Here is an 18,017-nt window from a genome sequence, read left to right on the forward strand (position 1 = left end):
GCGAGGATGGGACAATGTTTGTTGTCTGCGAGTCATTCAACTGGACAGTTAAAAAGGACGTGAAAGGGAGAACCTCTTATCGTTGGAGGTGGAAAGGTGTCCATATCTGGCCCAGGAACGTCCCGCTTCCCACGTTGCCCAATAGTTGGGAATCAGGGGTATTTACAGATCATAATGTTCTTATCTGCTAGATGGAAGGTAGCGATATTTTCTAACCCATTAACTTGAAGAGAATTGTGACCTGATGTTTTCTGGCAAGGGATCACCCCGAGCAGCTCAAAACTATTTTGCCATCGGTATGAGTGCATATTTGTCTAAGTCGGGGCTTAATGAGGAGTCAAGCTGCGTTTGAAGAAGAAAACTTGCTCGCAGCTGAGCATGCACCTTTGATTAGAATGTCATCGGGCTTTCCAGCGACTATGCACATGGAGATTGGTACGGCTTTCGTTTACAGGCAGCTATATCAAACTTCTTCTAATGATTGGGATATCTCTGTTATGCCCCTGAGCAGTCAACAATTCCACCCTCTGTGTCGACAAAAAGGATAAAGAAATAGCCGTCAACTTCTGATGGTCAAAACGAGCAGTGTAAATTAACAAACTGAATTATTACATTGAAGCGTGTTCTTGTCAGCTAGGTAAGTTCTTTGTCTCAGTTTCGTTGCACCAGACAGAGGTAGGAATGCCTTTGGTGCCCCAGGCCAGACCTGGATAGTGTCTTTGTCCAGACGTTTTCCATGTCTCAAATGAATGCATTGAAGCGTCGAACCCTAGGCCCGATCCCCCGGAAACAGCAAGTCTTTGATACTGCCAGATCTTCATGGCGCATCTCGCAAACAACCACATGCCCACCGTCTTCGTTCTCGTAGCCTCCTTCCTCAATTGCAATACTATATCAGCCGCAACTCGTTCGTTAAACCCTCTAGTGGAAAATTTGCCAATACACATAATCCCCCTTTTTTCCTTTCATTTCCTAGTTGCTTAGGGCCACTGCTTAGCTGTTAGAGGCCTAGCATCCTACTCCCCACTGAACATCCCTTTGACCACATCCCACAGCACGACATGGCGAATACGGCCGTGGGCAAAATCCCTCCAATGGGGCAAGGAAGCAGAAGCAGACCTAACAAGGAGCGTCTGCCTTCGAGGTATGCTACTGCCGGAGAATGAGGACTCACCTCTGGGCAGAGTACGCCCTGGTCGCTGGCGTGTTATTACTGCCGAAATGTGGAGATGGGGATGGCGTTTCCCCATGAGATCTCTTAGGTATGTCATGACTTATTCCACGTCTCCCCCAGTCTGGAACATGTTTCGGCGCTCGTCTCGGGTGCTTGCATAGGTCTCGGGGTCATCATAAGAAGAAAAAGAGAAAACTGACACAAACGAACAGAACTCACTGGGAAGCAACTATCGCACCTCGTCTGGAAAAGATATTGGAAGATGGAGACATTACCATCCCAGACGAGGCTTCAAGGGAGCACCGAATTGCAATTCTTGCCAGTGGTGAAGAAGCATATATCGATGGCGTAAGTTGCCCGGGAATCTAAGGCGAACCTGTTGCACGAATCTGACGCATCGACCACTGCCTTTAGGTCACCAATGACGAAGCCAAACCGAAAGAGCCTCTTCCATTTGAAGGACCTGAAACGGAATGCGGCCCGGGAGGTGCATCCCCAACCCAGTCAAAAGCATCCACATCCCGGTCAAAGGCGTTCCCAGACTATTACGTGGAAAAGGTGACACCCGAAGAGCTGGGCATGAGCAGGGAAGATCAAGAAAAGGTGCTCGAGCGGTTCCGAGGGTTCAACATCGATCAACTGATGGGTGCGCGAGGGATGATGACGGAGACCCTCGCCGCCTTCAACCGGGCGGTCGAGCAGTCCCGTCCGGGCGGGCATCCACCCGGGGAGCAGCCTATCACATCCGGTGCCAGATGCACTGGCTCTCCGTCGGATGGAAGCGGGTCATGAACACCCACTGGCCTCTGGCCCCAAAACAGATGGCGATACTAACCGCTTTGGAGAACGAGGAGGCCTTCATGCGGTATAAGCATTGCGAAAACAACAAAGTAACCCGGCAGTGGCTGGGCCAAATATACGGGCCCCAGGGCCTACCACAGGCGTGGCCGACTCTACAGCCGCAAGCGCAGCCGATGCAGACGTGGGCATGGGCGTATAACACAAACCATGCTCCTCCACCCCCACAGCCTCCGACCATCACGCCAAATCCAGAGACGGTCAACGAGGCGCTGACGAAGAACCAGTCACCAAATGGAAACCTGTCCGCACTCGTCTCAAACAAAACCACAAACGATGGCGCGCTCGAGGGTACCGTCCCCGACCCAGCCCCCTATACTCACAAATTTTCAGACGGCCTTACTTTCCCGAACTTGAGTGCGAGACAACAACAATTCTCAGGCGGCCTCACGTTCCCGCCCTCGAGCTCGAAGCAACTCACCGCGGCGTCGAAGGCAAAACGGCGTAGGACCAACGCGGAGGCCTCGGATGACGACTCCTTGGGCGACAGTGATGACGAGAACCGCGCAGAAGTGCGGAAAAGGCAAAAGGCTCGACCGAGAAGAGAGAGCAGCCCGACGCGAGGTGCTGAAGCAGAATACGAAGACAGCGGGCACGAAGAAACGCAATGCAAAGAAACAGGATACAGAGGAAGAGGATATGGAGGATCTGGATACAGCGAGTCAGGGTACGAATCACCTAGAGGAGGAGAGACTGGAACAAGAAAGGCTAGGAGGAAGAGATACAAAGTGAGGAGTTGTCGCCTCTTGAGCTAGGTGAATAACTTCCGACGGGAAGCTTCCCCTTTTTCTATTCTTGTACTCTTCCTTCTCCTTGTTCGGTGGGCCAATTTACGGGATGAAGTAATTTTGTGTATAATAAACATCATCCTGCTTTGGCTATATGGAACTTGCAGTTCAATAGCTAGTGGTAATATCGTGTTAAGACATCTTATTTTGGATTTTGTGTATCTTTTTGTCTCTGCTGGACTGTCCAGCATGGATAGAAAGAGGTAAATAACGGAAGTCACAAGAGAATAAACCTAAGCAGGATAAGCGACCGATGGTTATTTGAAACAAACATTGAACCCGTACTACCACGTTGGTTGCGTGGTCAGGCTTCCCACATGGCTTTTCATCGGGGCAGCGATCAGGAACTTGGATCCCATTCTTGTAGCATCGTATCATATGGTATACCGTTTCGGCTATAATGACAACACTGCTTTCCGCTTGTTTCTTGACATCAGTAATAAGATGAGTCAAACCTCAAGAAAGCCTAACCCCCATCACGCAGCTTGAACATAATATGCGTGGTAATTATACCATAGGGGCCATCCAAAAACAGTTAAGTATGCTGTCAAGCCCCCATCATAAGATGGGCGGCACGCGTGTAACTGTAACTGTATTGGTAGAGAATTGGGACTTGGGACGCTGCGCACCAATTGAATACATATAAGACCTGGAACTCCTCAACACTTCCAGCTCTAGTTCTCCTGGTCAAGTTAACGCTTTATACCCCTATATCTTAGTTATTCGTAATTCATTGCTGCTGGGCTGACTTGGCTCAAAATCGACGTTAGAAAAGAAGATAATCTGAAAATATCGCCGCAGAAATGACTAGATCCGCCTGTCACGTTAGTCTCGCACACTTTTCAGCCCCGATCGCCATCCAAATTTAGAATCAGCAGTTGAACAAGGATGGCGCTACTGTATGGTCAAGCTAGCGCACCGCACCAAGGGCTCGGAAGCGCGGTGGCAACCATATCTTGTCAGCGCTACTAGACTAGCTTTACTAGTAAGCAACCGTATTAGGAAAGGGGTAACGCCATAGGGCCATATTCGCGGCTAGGCTTGGTAGATCAAGGGTGAAATCAATAAATGAACCGAAGTCTCGGGACATCAAGTGCTTCGTGATTCCTTTCCATGCGAGTCTCTCATCTAACATGTTCTTCAGCAAAACACCACAGCCTATAAACCCTCCATCGCCGCCCCCGCCACCATCATGGGCGGACGCGGTACGGAAAGCCCTGGCTGAAGAGCTGGGCGAATCGAGTAGAGGCCCCGATGACCTGCTCTACTTCCCCGGCTCGCCCGAGTTCGCCGACAGCGAGACGGGCTTCCACACCGCCCAGGCCAACGAAGTGCGCTCCGCGGCCGTCGCGCGCCCCACGTCCACCGCCGAGGTCTCCGCCCTCGTCAAGGCGCTCCGGCGCTCCCTGCTGCCGTCCATGCCCCTCGCCGTCCGCGGCGGCGGCCACGCGACCTACGCCGGCGCCGCCAAGGCCGCGGGCGGCGTCACCATCGACACGCGCGGCGTCAGGGGCATCGAGATCCTGAAGGGAGCGGTAGTGGTAGTGGCAGTCCGCGCGTGCGCATCGCGGCGGGCCACCGCTGGCGCGACGTGTACGCGGCGCTCGAGGCGCACGACCCGCCGCTCACGACGGCGGGCGGGCGCGCGGCGCAGGTGGGCGTCGGGGGTTCCTGCTAGGCGGCGGCGTGTCTTTCTTCTCGTACCAGCACGGGTTCGGGGCCGATCTGGTGACGGCGTGGGAGGTTGTCTTGGCCTCGGGACGGGTCGTGTGCGCAACCGCCCCTTCTTCAGAAGGTAAAGACGGCAAGAACGGTTCCGGGGCCGATGAGGATACGGAGGACCTTTGGGATGCCCTGCGCGGCGGGTCCACTAACTTCGGCATCGTCACCGCGGTAGAAATGGAGTGTTTCCCGCACCCGAAGCATTTCAGATGCGCCTATATGTTCTACTTGACCCCAGCGCGGCAGTCAACGCTCGAAGCGCTGGTCAAAGTGAGCCGCCGCCCATGTGTTGCCACCCCGCCGAGGGACAGGCCGAGCCCGTAGTTGACCACGTCATTTGGTCCATCAGCCATGTTCCATACGTCCCCGTCAAGATTCTGGCTGTATCGTCGTCCTCGACGGGGGCGGCCGGCCAGGATGGCCTATCCGAACTCGTAACGCCGTGGTCGCGGATTCCGGGAACGGCGACACCGCGAGAGGTGAAGCACAGCGCGTATGCGAAAGAGGTGGGCGACTTTGCCTGTAAGGATGGATCTAGGTGAGTACCCAGCCTGGCTCTTGTGACTTTTGCAGTTCTCTGTACTTACGCTCGATTTCAGAAACGCCTACAAGGCCATCTCCGTTAAGCTCGACTTGGACCTGCTGAACACTATCGTCGATATGTGGTACGACCTTATCCGCGCCACGCGGCACAGGGCAGGCTACATGAACACTCTCGCGTTCCTCCCCCGTCCCGGCTTGTATGATCGAAGCGTCTTGCGCCCGGCAGAGTGGTGCTCACGGAACCAGAGCCGACGCCAACTTCTTCGGCCTCCGCCCCGAAGACGGGCCCTCGTGATCGTCGAGATCTGCCACAACTGGCATAGCGCTGCGGATGACCCAGCTGCCTTCGGGGCAGTCGACGATTTCCTGCGTGACGTCGACCGGGTCGCGACTGAGCGGGGGCCTGGGATGCCGTTGGGTCTTCACCAACTACGCGCAGCCCGACGAGAAGGTGATTCAGGCTTACGGCGACGAAAGGCTCTCCCAATTGAAGCGTGTAGCATCGCGTTGGGATCCCGAAGGTTTCTTTCAGAAACGTGTGGTAGGGGGTTCAAGATCGAGGAGTCGTAAATAGGGGTTTATGGATAATCGGGTCGAGATTTCATGGTCAACATGTCTCAGCCTTTGGCAATACTAGATCGCGCCTGGGAACTGGAGAATTTCCACCCAAACTCGCAACAATATAATGCGTCAGGCGGCCCAGACGAGCTGCCAATGGTTCAATCCGGGTCTTTGGCTGTCCGGCTGACAGGGATATAGCTTAGGTACATATGCATATACAACATTGTACGCTCAGCCAGACTAGATAGACCCTGGACTACGTTACAAACAGGGACAGTAATTTATGTTGAGACCTCGGTAAAATCATGCTGATTGGTCTGAAGGCGACGTAGCAGGTGCTGGGATGCCATCTATAATAAGCAGCACATCGGAGAATATCGAGGGTTTTTTTTATTGTGTAGTGTTATCAAATATTTTGTCTTCTTTTTCCTACCCTGACCTTTTTTCCTTTTCAAAAGAATATTGATTTTATAGCACAATAATATGTTTGTCTCAAGCAATTCTTATGGTTACTCTGGGTGTTTTAATCACTGGATACTACTTGAGAAACAGTGATGTAGATGGATAAAATCAAGAACGCCTTCAAGTCGAAGGAAAGTGGGGTGCGTTCAAGACCACCCCCATAATAACACCCGCGATGGATCCAGCAACAGGGATAGTCGCGATCCAGGAGACCATCAGGAGGGCGATCCGCTGCCAGTTAACGGCCTTCGTGGTGCCGTTCATCAGGCCGACCCCGACCGTGGCGCCGGTGATGCACATGGACGTCGAGACCGGGAGCGAGTACTGGGAGAAGATAAGGATCGTGATGGCGGCGCCCATCTCCATCGAGCACCCTCGGCTCGGCGAGTGGTAGGTGATCTTGTTGCCCATGACTTTGGTGCACCTTATTTTAGTACCAGGTCGAAATGATCCGAAGGGAAATGGTATAGTAAAGGTAAGAAAGGGGGAAGGGGAACAGTGGAGTTTCCTTTACCTTTCATGATGTTGTAGCCATAAGTAGCAAGACCCAACGAAATAGTCAACGCGGCGACGGCGAGCTGCCAGGTGTCGACGGGAGCCTTGGTAGACGAAGCGCTACCGGTGGACCACGCCTGGTAAATGGCGGCCCATGGCCCCACGGCGTTGCCGACATCGTTGGCGCCGTGGGCGAAGGACGCAGTGCAAGCAGTCAGGACCCTAGTGAGAAGAGGTTGATCAGCCACATCCCCGACGATACCCATGAGTTGGACGGGTAATATCACTTACCTGAACGAAAGAGTACGTATGCTCGACCTCATCGGGGTACTTGGGCGCGTGTGCGTAGACGCGGTCCATGCGGCGACCTTCAGGGGTACCCCAATGCCGACCTGCGCAGCATGGATATCGTAAGTGCGAGCCGTACAGCAAAGCGACGACTATCATGGCCGGGATCCGCATGACGAAGTTCTTCATGTTGTGCGTCCTCGTAGATCCGCCCCTCGCCCATGGGGTGCTCGTGCAGGAACCGCATCGCCCACCCCATGGGCCCGCGTCCCTCCCGGAGCCGAGCGTGGAGCCGGGCCTCGGCCCGGGCGACCTGCTCCTTGTACGTGAGCTGGGTCTGGTGGACCTCCACGGCCGCCTTCTCGCTGCTGTCCCCATCGCCGAAGTTGAGGGAAAGGACCGGGGAGACGAGCTGCTGCTGCTGGTGCTGGAACCCTCGCCCTCTGGACGACGGCGTACTTGGGCGCGACGGCCTGCGCCGAGGGCTCGACGGCCGCGCGCTTGAAGAGGAGCGGGCCCTGGACGAACATCCAGGCCCGCACGCTGGCGTCGCGCTTGATGACGAGCGCGTGCACGTAGGGCACGAAGAAGAGTACGGACAGGAGGCAGACGCCGAAGCCGGTGCCGAGGGTCACGGCGGCGATGAAGGCGGGCGGCTTCTTGTCGAGCTGGAGGTTGGGCGAGCCCTTGTAGACGATGGACAGGGTGCAGATGGTGCCCGCGATCAGGAACCACAGCGGCGAGCTGTAGACGGCCCAGGGCACCGGGTTGCGGCGCAGGTGGACGACGAACTTGATGAGGCCGAACATGACGGCGCCGAAGCAGGCGGAGATGAAGGGGGCCATGGCGAGGCCGGCGAAGATGGCGCCGAGACCTGTAGCGATCAACGGTGTAAGCAAGGGCGGTGAGCTCAAACTAATGAGGAACAGTGGCGTGGCATGACAAACCTTTGCCTCCGTTCCATCCCCATTGGACTTGACTAGCTCCGGCTACAGCAACACCGACTCCGGCGACAGCCGAGACGAGCGAGTACGTAGAAGAGACGTGGGCTGAGTGTCGCGAGCACCACATGACCCAACTGTTACGCCAGCATTATTAGTCTTTGTAGGTGACCAAGAGAGATTGGGCTTCAAAGTGGCCTACATAGAGGCACCGGCAAGTGCGCATGTGAAAGCTAGCATCTGCACGCCCGGATCGTCCCGGAACGCAGACGCCGGGATGATGCCATTCTTGATGGTGTCGGCCGTCCGCGCCCCGACGGTCACGGCGCCGAGGACTTCGAAGATGAAGGCGAAGACGATCGCCTGTCGGTAGGTGATGGATCTCGAGGAGACGCTGGTCGCCCAGGCGTTGGCCACGTCGTCTGTATCTCTGTGTCAGTTCACCTAACTGTAGATATATACCATGTATCGCTAGGATGGTAGGCTGATCACATACTTGCACCGTTGTTATAGGCGTCTAGCAACGCAAAGCAGGTGCCGATAACGTAGATGTAGGTGTATTGAGTTAGAATCATGTTTGCCGTAAACTGGCGATCAGAGGCTTGCTCGAGCGCCAAGTGGTGTCTGTTGTTTAGATTGATTTTCTGTTTCTGTTCCAGGGTAGGCTCGCAGTGGTGAGTGTTTGGGGCGGCAGAGGACGTCTTTATATGACGGATGTTCTCTCGTCTTGATTAAACATTAGTACACATCACACATCAGACATCAGGCATGGTTTCTTGTCGAGCGGTTTTTGCAACTGCGGATGTTACAACAGACAGTGGCGAAGCGTGGAGTGATATAAATTGTTTTCAAATTCCCAGATATAGGCCCTTCGTATGCTAATAATACTCTGGGGATGTCTAGAGTTGTTCCCATCCATGACTAGCGTCTTGGTGCTTCAAGCCCAAATAAAGGACTCGGTCACGAATCAGGATAGATCTCCGCTTACCAAAGAGCACGTCAGCCAATAGTTTCGTCTGATGTTTGCGGTCTCAGCCCCGGCTTGGGTGACTTCAGTATAACTCTATTTTGATGACAAGAAACTAACTACTGGCGGAGCTTGACAAGGTGTGCAGCATCCGATGGCAATTAATAACTCTAACACCAAACTATTCCTCTTGGCAGACCTTCTCCAAGGGCTTCCATCTCGCCGCCGTGGGCTAATCGGGACTGGGCGGACATGGGGCGGGCGAGTTCGCAACCCCTTGGCGCATCTCGGCGGCGCTCGGCGCGCTCTCTTGGCTGTTTGACCGACCTCAGTCCGCCTGTCAAACACCGCTTCTACCCCACGTGGTTCTTTGTTCCGATTGCGGTATTTCATTTCAAATACCCGTTTTAAATAGCCATCTTGTTGGCTGACATGAGGTCTTTGTGCTAAGAGCGGTATGAACATGGCCAAGCCCACGATCTCCCCGCCAATAGAAACGAGTACTGACTTCGGAATACCGCGCAGCACCGTCGACGCATATTTCGTCCGACCGCATGCAACTGCCCAATCCGACTAGCTCGTTGCTAGAGGCCTTGACCGTGCGGTGCGGTGTTGCTATTTTCACCCGGAAACCGGTCTCAGTGTTACGGATTGGTCGGAAGTCAACCCCGTCCGAGTCTCGGCAATATCAGACCCATCAGACAACGGCGGCGCGTGACCACCAGGCCGTAGTAACAAGACATTTTTATCCAAGAAAGAAATCACGACACACATAGTAAGATAGCATATTGGGGACCTGACGTCATTCTGACCAAGAATAGATGAGATAGGGGCAAAGGGGATGCAACGCATACGAAGCACGCCAGCGTTCCCAATGGCCTTTAAATAGATTTCTAGTGAGAAATATATCAAATAGGGGCAGAGATGAGTAGTCAGTTATAGGCATCACCATGTTCCTCGATACGGCTCCAACGCATCATGCAGCCTGCCCCAAATCCCCCATGCCACGTCCGCATCTCCTCCCACTCCGGCACCGTATGACTATACATCATCAGCCAGCCGCCAATGATGATATCCGCATATTCGGCCTCCTTGCCCCCGATAAAGGGCCCCTCGGAGAACCGGAAGTACTTGGCCACCTCCCCCAGCGAGGTCCGGAACGACTTCAGCATCTTGGTCCGCGCCTCCCCGCGCACGAAGAGCGCGTCCCACGTCTGCGCCCCGATCCGCCGGCAGAACTCGGCCTGGCACTGCGCCGCCGTCGCCGGGTTGAAGGGGAAGTCCTCGCAGCCCAGCGCCGCGCCTGGGGTGAAGATGGTGTCCATGTGCGCGTTGAAGGAGGCGTACAGGCCGATCCCGGACGAGGCGTTGTTCCGGAACAGCGAGGGCGCGTCGGGGTACTTCTTGTCCAGGTAGACGGCGATGTCGAACGAGTCGGCTACCACCGTGTCGTTGGCGCTGGGGTCTCTGATGGCCGGCAGGGTGTAAAAGTGCTCGCCGTTGGGGTGGAAGCGCACCGGTTCGGCGCCGAGGCTCTTGCGGGTGGACGTGACGTCGGCCAGGTCGACCCACTGCGTGACAAAGTGGGCGCGCTTGAAGTTCAGGGCGTACCGGGTCTTCCAGGGGTTAGGTGCGAATGGACGGACCGGGGGCCGGACGCGATGTCGTAGAAGACTATCGCGTCTGATGATGACGTAGTGGTAGTAGTGTCGGCCATTTTAGCAACTGGATGGGATCGAGAGACTATGTTGGCGGATAGAATGGTGTGGTGAATGAAATGGGCTCGGTTGGGTTTGGTTATGTAGGCTCTATTCTTGACATCTGATTACTGTCGTCGAAATGCGGTCGCTAGTTGTGTCATTAGCAGATACGCTACAAAGACGGGATGCTGTGCCGAAATATATAGTCTTCTTACAGTGTCTGCTAGACATTTGATACGTCGCTTACAGCAAACCGGTGTGGATCTGTGTATGCACCTTGCCGTCTAGTGCTATCTAATACCGTCCCACTTCGCCCCGATTGACCCCCTTGGCGCCCCCTCGCCAATGGCTGGACTAGCCGAAGCCCCTTCTATTTTGGAACAGTACACCGCGTCACGTGAATGATGATCATCCTGATTCACCTCCGACGACTTCTCGACGCCCTGATTGGCCTGGCAGCCGCAATGCTGCGCGATGCCGACCGCCTATTGACATGATTCATATTGACATCAGACGAGGAGCATGATGCATCATTCATGACTTGAGCAGGCACAGAGCAGGATGATTGAGCCGGATGTTGGCAGCCGCGGTTGGAGCTCATTTGTTCCTCGTCAGAGAGGTGACAAACAGCCCATTCTTCAGCCATGCCGGCCGTTTGGCAAAGTCCAAGAACCAGATCCGTTATAAGTAATCGAGCACTTGTACGTGCGAAAGGGGAGTGACGCGGGGGTCCCCTACAAGCGCGGGTCCAGAACGATAGGAGTCCGGCCACCACAAGGCCAACAGCGGAAGTACGTGATTTCCTTCTATTATTAAAACATGGTGTGGCTAATAGTTCCTATACAAGATTCTTCGAGCACCCTATCCACCTGCCACGGATGCTAGAAACAGACGAAAGCCTAGTAACGTCCAGTAAAAGCATAACCACCTCAAGGCAACCCTCATTTTGCTATTATTTCTGAAGCACGAACGAATCCAAAGTCCAGCCATACTTGGCCAGCCCGTAGTTCGTGTTCCTAGCCCAATCCCGCACCGAGCGAAGATAGTGGTGGTCCTCGGGATGCGGCCTGTGCTTCGAGGCTGTCATGCCGATGCCCCAGCCCTGGACGAGCTTGGGCAGCGGGACGAAGAGCCGGGCGGACCCGCCCGACTTGGTCGTCCGCTTCTCGAACCCGATCGACTTCATCATGGCCACGAAGTCGTCCCACGCCACCGGCTGGTTCTCCGTGTACTCGCCCAGGAGCAGCTCCAGCAGGTCCATCACCCGCTTCGACACCGGGATCGGCTGCTTGGGCGGCGCAGGGCCGTCGGCCGCGGGCTGTACCGGCTCTTTGCTCGGGTCCGGGACACTGCGGGTCTTCTCCTTCTCCCGCCTGTCCTCGAGGACCAGCCGGCTCGGGCGGTCGGCCTCGCCAGTGCCGCCACCGAAGGGGACGAAGGTGCCGTCTTGGGTGTTGTTGTTGCTCCTGGTGGTGGGGGTGGTGCTTCCCTCGGGCCGGACCCCGCGTCCGGTGTACGCAGTGGCCGGGCTCTCTCGAACAACGCCTTGGTTTCCGGTGGCATAGCCTCCATATTCTCCAGCATGCGATCCAATTCGGTCCAGAATGCTTGCAGGTTGGCCTCCGCCTGTTGGTTGGCCAGCCTGACGCCTGGAGGGTAGTTTGTCAGCTGTCTGTAGTCGCGGGCCTCTGCCTTGTCGGCGGAGTCGATGACGGCTTGCCATGGAGGCGCTTTCTCTTGCCACATTTTCGTCTCGGGGGGAATAGGTATTGTGAATAGGTGTTCCGAAGAGGGCTTTTATCGGCGTGCCGAACGAGTCATTGAATATCTTCTGCATTTCCGGGCAGCCGATGAAGCTCTATTCAGAATAGGTCAGCAACAAGTCACATCGAAAGTGAACACAAGGTTTGCCGCAGCAGAACACATTTTGCCTCACATTCATGGGGAGGTTTGAAGAAAGCGTCCGTGTGTCTCGGGAGGAACTTGCCCAGTTCCATCCGCACGTCGTTGGCGGCCCGAAAGTCGGCAATGAACCCCTTGTTCAGATCCGAGAACTGGTTCTAGGCCCGCTCCACGATCTCGGCCATTTCGTCGGCGATGGTGCATTCTCCATCTGGGAGTACCGTTGCATGGTTCGAAATGGCGAAGATCTACCGAGCTATATCCTTCGCTAAATCATTCAACGTTGCCTGCGGCATCATTCACGCATGTCTACCACATACTCGGCGGTGCGCCAGCCTGGCTCGGCACTGGACAGAGGTTGCAAACGACTATATCAACGATAGGCTAGTTTGTTATGAGCCGCAGAAAGAACCGACCTGCTGTAGTGTGCAGTTGGGTAGGTATGTAGGTACCTAGGTATGTGCGTATTGCTGTTGCTAGATAGGCAGTAGCCAGTCCATACTACCAAAGATGCCGTAATCATGCGTACAGTTTGGTGACGTTGCCCCTAATGTCATTAATCCCTGATGACCGTGACCTCTGAGCTCCTTCCCGCCTAGAACCCTGACTGGCAGCTTTGGAGCCACGCATACTTTTGGTCTGCACGATCCTTCCATCAAATGGAACCCATGGAACACATGACAGCATCCATTCCTGACTTGGTCCCTAATACATCTAGCACTAAGAAGAGGATACACTTGAGCGTTGTCAATCCAAAGAGTAAAGCCACCTGCACTCCCGTTCGCCATGAAAGTCCGCTGCGAAGGACTTCCTGATATTGGCGTTCGGCTTGAGTGAATGTCGAGTTTCCAGCGGCCGCAAATACCCACATGCGTATAGACGACCATAGGAGTTGTAGCAGCGAATCCGCAAGGATCATGTCAACTAGCGACATAAATACCAGACTCGTAAAAAGGAGGACAGCCAGGGTGTGTACTGTCTCAGACTCGGGAAGAAGAAGTGCCTCTGGCGAAAAGATGCGGAAGGTGGTGTCTGCCTTGAGGCCGGGTATGCGTCTCAAGAGGCAGGTCTCGAGTTGGACCGCACGATAGGTGAGGGTGTAAAGGGTGGCGCGGCTGCGGGTGCAGAAGGAAGTGAACAGGCCCATCTTGAAGTTGGATGCCAGGTACTCGGTGGTTGCCAAAAGAGTGTTTGTGGTTTGTGGCAAGTGGTTTGGATTCTTGTAGGTGTAGGTGTAGGTGCATGTGTGATGAATTGAACGTTGATTGAAAGGGAGGGAGGAGCACCTTGTATTTATAAATACGTACCTACTGACAGGCCCACCAAAAGCGACAACCGGAGAAAGGACAGCGCTTGGAACTTGGAGCTTGTCACCGGTCGACGCCAGAACTTGGGTCAGACTAGGAAATTGACTTTTACCAGGCAGAAATGACTCACCCTCGATGCCGTACACAGCAATATGTAGTCTACCTGCGATTCCAACCGTCCATTGACTAAAGAGAACTTGCCTTCCAGTTTCAAGGAATTGCGTTTTCTACCCAAACCTTTGCACCCATATAATGACCGTCCAATGGCCGTGTTCGTGCAACGTATGGGGAGTGTTTATGCATGTTTCTCCCGGTTGTGCCTGACGATTTCCGTATTGATCGTTCTGGTCAATCGAGTATTGCACCAACGGTGCTGTAGTAGAAGAATTAGCATGTGAGTGTACCTAGCTCCTGAGAATCCCCAGGTCTCGGTCTCTACATCATTGATGTACATACATGTGGCCTACAGGGCTGTTACTGTCGTTGTTCTCCTGAAAAGAGAGGGCAATATGTTGATGAATGTACTCTTGAACGTAGTTTCTGGGAAACCACGAGTCTCTGCATGTGGTCACTTACATTGGTCTCTCGTGTGACACATGCCTCCTGCGGTTGTGGTAACGCCATGTAGCTCTTTCCTCGTCTTTGGATCTGCGTCGAGCGGCACCTCATATAGTTCTCCCAAGATGAACCGCTCTGCTCCTCTCCTCTTCCTTTCTTCTTCATTCGCACCAGGAATCCTAACCCGCTACCTACATTGACACATTTACCCTTCTCAACATGCCTTCTATCCGCGCCATCCGAGCCAACCTGGTTCTGCTTGTGGTGTACTGGATCTTGGACCAATCCCTCGCCAGATTTGTTCAGTACTAGTTCCAGAGTATTCTGGGCTGGATACAACTGAAGGCAGGGATCCTGATTGTTGCTGCCATCACGGCGGCAATCTTGGATTTCCTGCTAGGTGCACCCTAGGATATCCTAGGTGGGATTTGCGAATCTCCCAAACACAAGCCAATTTTTTGTTCGAGTGTCATTATGGTGACATAGGTGGTGGCACTCCCCAGCGAGTCTGATATCCCCGAATTTTTTTGAACTTTCAACATCCTAGCCAGCTGGCTGCAGTTCGAGACCTTCTGCTCCATGACTTCTGCACCGCTGGCCGTGATGGATGGGAACCCATGGTACCTCGGGGTCCAGCATTGTACACTGCTTGGATGACCAGAGACTACGTCCATGGCGCCTCTACCAACCGGTGCCCAAGAAACCTCGGGGTCCAGCATTGCACACTGCTCGGATGACCGGGTCTTGGGCAGTACGGCTCGCTTTCTTTTCAAAAATGGTCAGTTTTCCGCATCCTTCATCCTCATCCTTGTTCGTTCGCAGTTGCTAACTATATGTTGTATGATGTTTCGAATGTAGTGTACCCAACGGGGTTGCATCCTTCGAGTCGAGTCCTTCCATCCGATCCTTTCGAGACGAGTGGTCCATGCCGACACCGAGGACAACATGGACCCTTCGGGTCGGAGTGGGCGTTCTGGTTACAGGTGAGTAGAACCCACAGCTTTTAGGTAGATAGAAATATCAGAAGAGAAGTTCTTTTCCCGCTTCCCACTTTGACTCATGCCTCTATTGGCCTATCGTGAAGTGAGACTGTGTGCCATTCCTTGACTCGTTTCGTATGGATGCCGAGCTGTTTCTGTCATGGGACCATGTCTTTTTCTGTGTCCATCTCTTGATATCCTTGGGCATTTCGGATTCCGAGGGCTTCACCAGTGCCGTCTTAGTCGGCTCCTTGCCGTCCTTAGTTCTCCACGGCGCAAGCCCCTCGAGGTCTGGGTGCTTCCGCGTTGGGAATATCTCCGCCCCTTCTGCTTCCACTTCCCTTTCCCCTTACCCTTTCCTGGACTAGGTGGACCTGCCACCGCGTTTCTGGAGCCAATGGCGCCGGAGTGTTTCGCGGCGTCGGGGCATGTCTAGGAAATTCCATTTCTCGATGATTTTCGCCGAGTTGGCTTGGTAGAAGCGGTTCAGTTTGCGCCATGATTCGACGGCGTCACGCGCCCCGGCAATAAATTTTCTGTCGCTGTTGACCATTTTGCTTCGGGTGCTGATGTAGTACAATGTCGATACTTTCCAAATAGTGTGAGATATGCCGCGAGAATCGCCAAAACCACGTGGGTTCGACAGTACTGACTACAGCCCAATTCTGCAACCCTGGATATGCTGGAACATTGATTATGGGCTTTCCTACCAGCTCTTTGAACCAGTACTTAAATGGAAACATGTCTTTGCTATCAACCGTTTTCGGGCCTTCCCAATCACGCCAAACTACGAAACCAGCGGCATAGCAGACAAAGGAAAGGTCGGCAGAGGCAGCATAATCAAGGATTGGCCAGCGCCTTACCGAATATAGTTTAATACATGATCATATTATATGTAAGTGTTACTATCTATCATTCTTACTTCAATGTCAGACCTACTCAGGCATTGCAAAAGGTGAACCTAGAACCGAGTCAGCGAACGGGGACGTAAGGGGTCACCCCTTTTCAGGATCGCATCAGTCCTTGAGTTTGCCAATTTGATCAAGCCGGCGTCAAAAACTGGCAAGGCTTTCTAGCGCAAGCCTGTCATAACTGACAAAATCTTCGAGCGTGAGCTTGCCATCAACCTTTTCACAGAACTGCTGATAAATAACGGACTCCAGGTCCTCGTCGGGAAACCGGCCATGCAGACATCGGACCCAGGTACGTGCGAGGCTGAGCTTGTCTTGTAGCCCGAAGTTGTGCTTCGGCAGCGTGACGATGATCCGGGCCCAGCGCGCGGCGCCTTCGAGCGTCGCGTCCACGTCCGACAGCCGATGCGCCAGCGTCTCGTCCACGGCGCCGACCGGGTCCCACTCGACCTCCTCGTCGAGCCGCTGGTACCAATGGCGCATGATCGCCGTGCGCCTCAAGGAGGACTGTGCGGCCTTCACTTTCCGGACCATTCTCGTGAGGTGGGCGCGAAGTTTGGCCTTGTCTTCAGCCTCCTTCAATTCCTCGTCCTCGTTCTTGTCCTCAAACTCGAAGAATTCTGACTCGTCTTCGGCGCAATCGGCACAGGGCCTATCGGCCTTTAGGGGAATGAGGGGTGTGTAATTTACGTTTGTGCGTAGTAATTGCTTTCGAATACACAGAAAGCACCGGAGGCCCTCTCCAAGACCTTTCGATCTGCATGCATGCATGAATACTTGGTCCAGACCACGTTTTTGCACATGTTGGGCGCTCTGCTTCCTGACGTTCTCGAAATGTATCTCCACCGTTCACTGTCCTCGAGGAGGAGTTGGTTCCATTTATATATCGATTGCTTCGACTCTTAGTATGTTTGTCATAGTCCCTCGAACAAAACAATTATCTACATTGGAGGTGCCACACAACATCTAGAGTGCTCTGCCGTCTGGGACAATGGCATAATTATCCACCAAATGCAGACAAAGAAAGGGAGTGGCACAAAACCCCGAGTCCGAGCAAACAATGACTTTGTAGCAGCCAAGGGGATTACGAGGCCCTTTCAGCGTGTAAGCGCCAGCTAAAATTCCTGTTCTGGACCGCCCGGGAAAAGTGTACCTCCTCGGGATGCCCTTTTGTCTTACGCAAGAGGATATACCATAACTTTAGTACTTACATATAGTCATGAGCGGGTAGTATAGGGCCTACCACCAATCAAGTGTTACGTAAAAGAGGATATCAGCCGCTAGATGTAACGTGATTCGGAAGGGAGCGAGCCGGCTCCGCCAGCAACGGCTCTCGGGCTCACAGGAACGCGTAATGCGGTCTCTTGTGGTTCTATCGCGTTTTCGCGTCCATCATCGATATCTTGATAAGAGTGTGGTCCCAGGTGGAACGACCGACAGAAGGAGCGTTGGTTCGGTGTCGGCTCAGCCAACATTAAATACGCCCATGTTGCGCTTCTTGGCGATTCGATTCTGTCGTCGTCCGGCAAGACGACGCGGTATTTCGGTGCCTCATGATGGGCTTGGCTGGACGCTTCGGTAGCCAGGTAGGTCATCGACGTCCAGGATCCTTCCGAATCCAAGGTTCGACATCCAAGCAATCGGTTGTGAATACCACCCTAAGAGTTGGCGCATTGATCAAACTCGCGATGGTGGCAGTGCCAAAGTGTCGCGGAGTGGTGGAGTCGTGCTGTATCGGATTGGGCCGCAGCAAGCCAGTTGGTTCGGGCAGGGGTCATCCCTGTTGGGCCATCTCAACCCATCGGGAAATCAGATCGTCGAAAAGGCAATTGCCAGCTACTGTGCCTACCTCGGACAAAA

At 54.0% G+C, this 18,017-nt stretch overlaps 8 protein-coding genes across 8 annotated transcripts; 2 read left to right on the plus strand and 6 right to left on the minus strand.

The window, feature by feature from the left end:
- Window positions 1-1,929: 1,929 nt before the first annotated feature.
- PG997_006420 (uncharacterized protein) lies at window positions 1,930-2,787 on the plus strand (the record flags this gene model as incomplete). The annotated part of the gene is made up of 1 exon (XM_066810735.1): window positions 1,930-2,787. The coding sequence occupies one exon, from the start codon at window positions 1,930-1,932 to the stop codon at window positions 2,785-2,787; it is 858 nt and encodes a 285-aa protein (XP_066669658.1).
- A 1,166-nt stretch (window positions 2,788-3,953) lies between these two features.
- PG997_006421 (uncharacterized protein) lies at window positions 3,954-5,655 on the plus strand (the record flags this gene model as incomplete). The annotated part of the gene is given in 4 exon segments (XM_066810736.1): window positions 3,954-4,413; window positions 4,430-4,812; window positions 4,848-5,080; window positions 5,142-5,655. The coding sequence occupies 4 exon segments, from the start codon at window positions 3,954-3,956 to the stop codon at window positions 5,653-5,655; spliced, it is 1,590 nt and encodes a 529-aa protein (XP_066669659.1).
- A 573-nt stretch (window positions 5,656-6,228) lies between these two features.
- Window positions 6,229-8,407, minus strand: PG997_006422 (uncharacterized protein; the record flags this gene model as incomplete). The annotated part of the gene is made up of 8 exons (XM_066810737.1): window positions 6,229-6,521; window positions 6,623-6,825; window positions 6,911-6,995; window positions 7,069-7,318; window positions 7,341-7,765; window positions 7,839-7,969; window positions 8,035-8,254; window positions 8,329-8,407. 8 exons carry the CDS (start codon window positions 8,405-8,407, stop codon window positions 6,229-6,231), a joined length of 1,686 nt encoding a protein of 561 aa, XP_066669660.1.
- Window positions 8,408-9,731: 1,324 nt separating this feature from the next.
- Window positions 9,732-10,516, minus strand: PG997_006423 (uncharacterized protein; the record flags this gene model as incomplete). The annotated part of the gene is made up of 2 exons (XM_066810738.1): window positions 9,732-10,415; window positions 10,442-10,516. 2 exons carry the CDS (start codon window positions 10,514-10,516, stop codon window positions 9,732-9,734), a joined length of 759 nt encoding a protein of 252 aa, XP_066669661.1.
- A 935-nt stretch (window positions 10,517-11,451) lies between these two features.
- On the minus strand, window positions 11,452-12,245 carry PG997_006424 (uncharacterized protein; the record flags this gene model as incomplete). Its single annotated transcript, XM_066810739.1, has 2 exons — window positions 11,452-11,965; window positions 12,001-12,245. 2 exons carry the CDS (start codon window positions 12,243-12,245, stop codon window positions 11,452-11,454), a joined length of 759 nt encoding a protein of 252 aa, XP_066669662.1.
- An 811-nt stretch (window positions 12,246-13,056) lies between these two features.
- On the minus strand, window positions 13,057-13,548 carry PG997_006425 (uncharacterized protein; the record flags this gene model as incomplete). The annotated part of the gene is made up of 1 exon (XM_066810740.1): window positions 13,057-13,548. The coding sequence occupies one exon, from the start codon at window positions 13,546-13,548 to the stop codon at window positions 13,057-13,059; it is 492 nt and encodes a 163-aa protein (XP_066669663.1).
- A 2,062-nt stretch (window positions 13,549-15,610) lies between these two features.
- Window positions 15,611-15,799, minus strand: PG997_006426 (uncharacterized protein; the record flags this gene model as incomplete). Its single annotated transcript, XM_066810741.1, has 1 exon — window positions 15,611-15,799. The coding sequence occupies one exon, from the start codon at window positions 15,797-15,799 to the stop codon at window positions 15,611-15,613; it is 189 nt and encodes a 62-aa protein (XP_066669664.1).
- A 499-nt stretch (window positions 15,800-16,298) lies between these two features.
- On the minus strand, window positions 16,299-16,960 carry PG997_006427 (uncharacterized protein; the record flags this gene model as incomplete). The annotated part of the gene is made up of 2 exons (XM_066810742.1): window positions 16,299-16,809; window positions 16,848-16,960. The coding sequence occupies 2 exons, from the start codon at window positions 16,958-16,960 to the stop codon at window positions 16,299-16,301; spliced, it is 624 nt and encodes a 207-aa protein (XP_066669665.1).
- Between the last annotated feature and the right edge of the window lie 1,057 nt (window positions 16,961-18,017).

This window comes from Apiospora hydei (assembly GCF_038363865.1).
Source record: "Apiospora hydei strain CBS 114990 chromosome Unknown utg000005l_segment0_segment0, whole genome shotgun sequence".
Taxonomy (NCBI): Eukaryota; Fungi; Ascomycota; class Sordariomycetes; order Amphisphaeriales; family Apiosporaceae; genus Apiospora; species Apiospora hydei.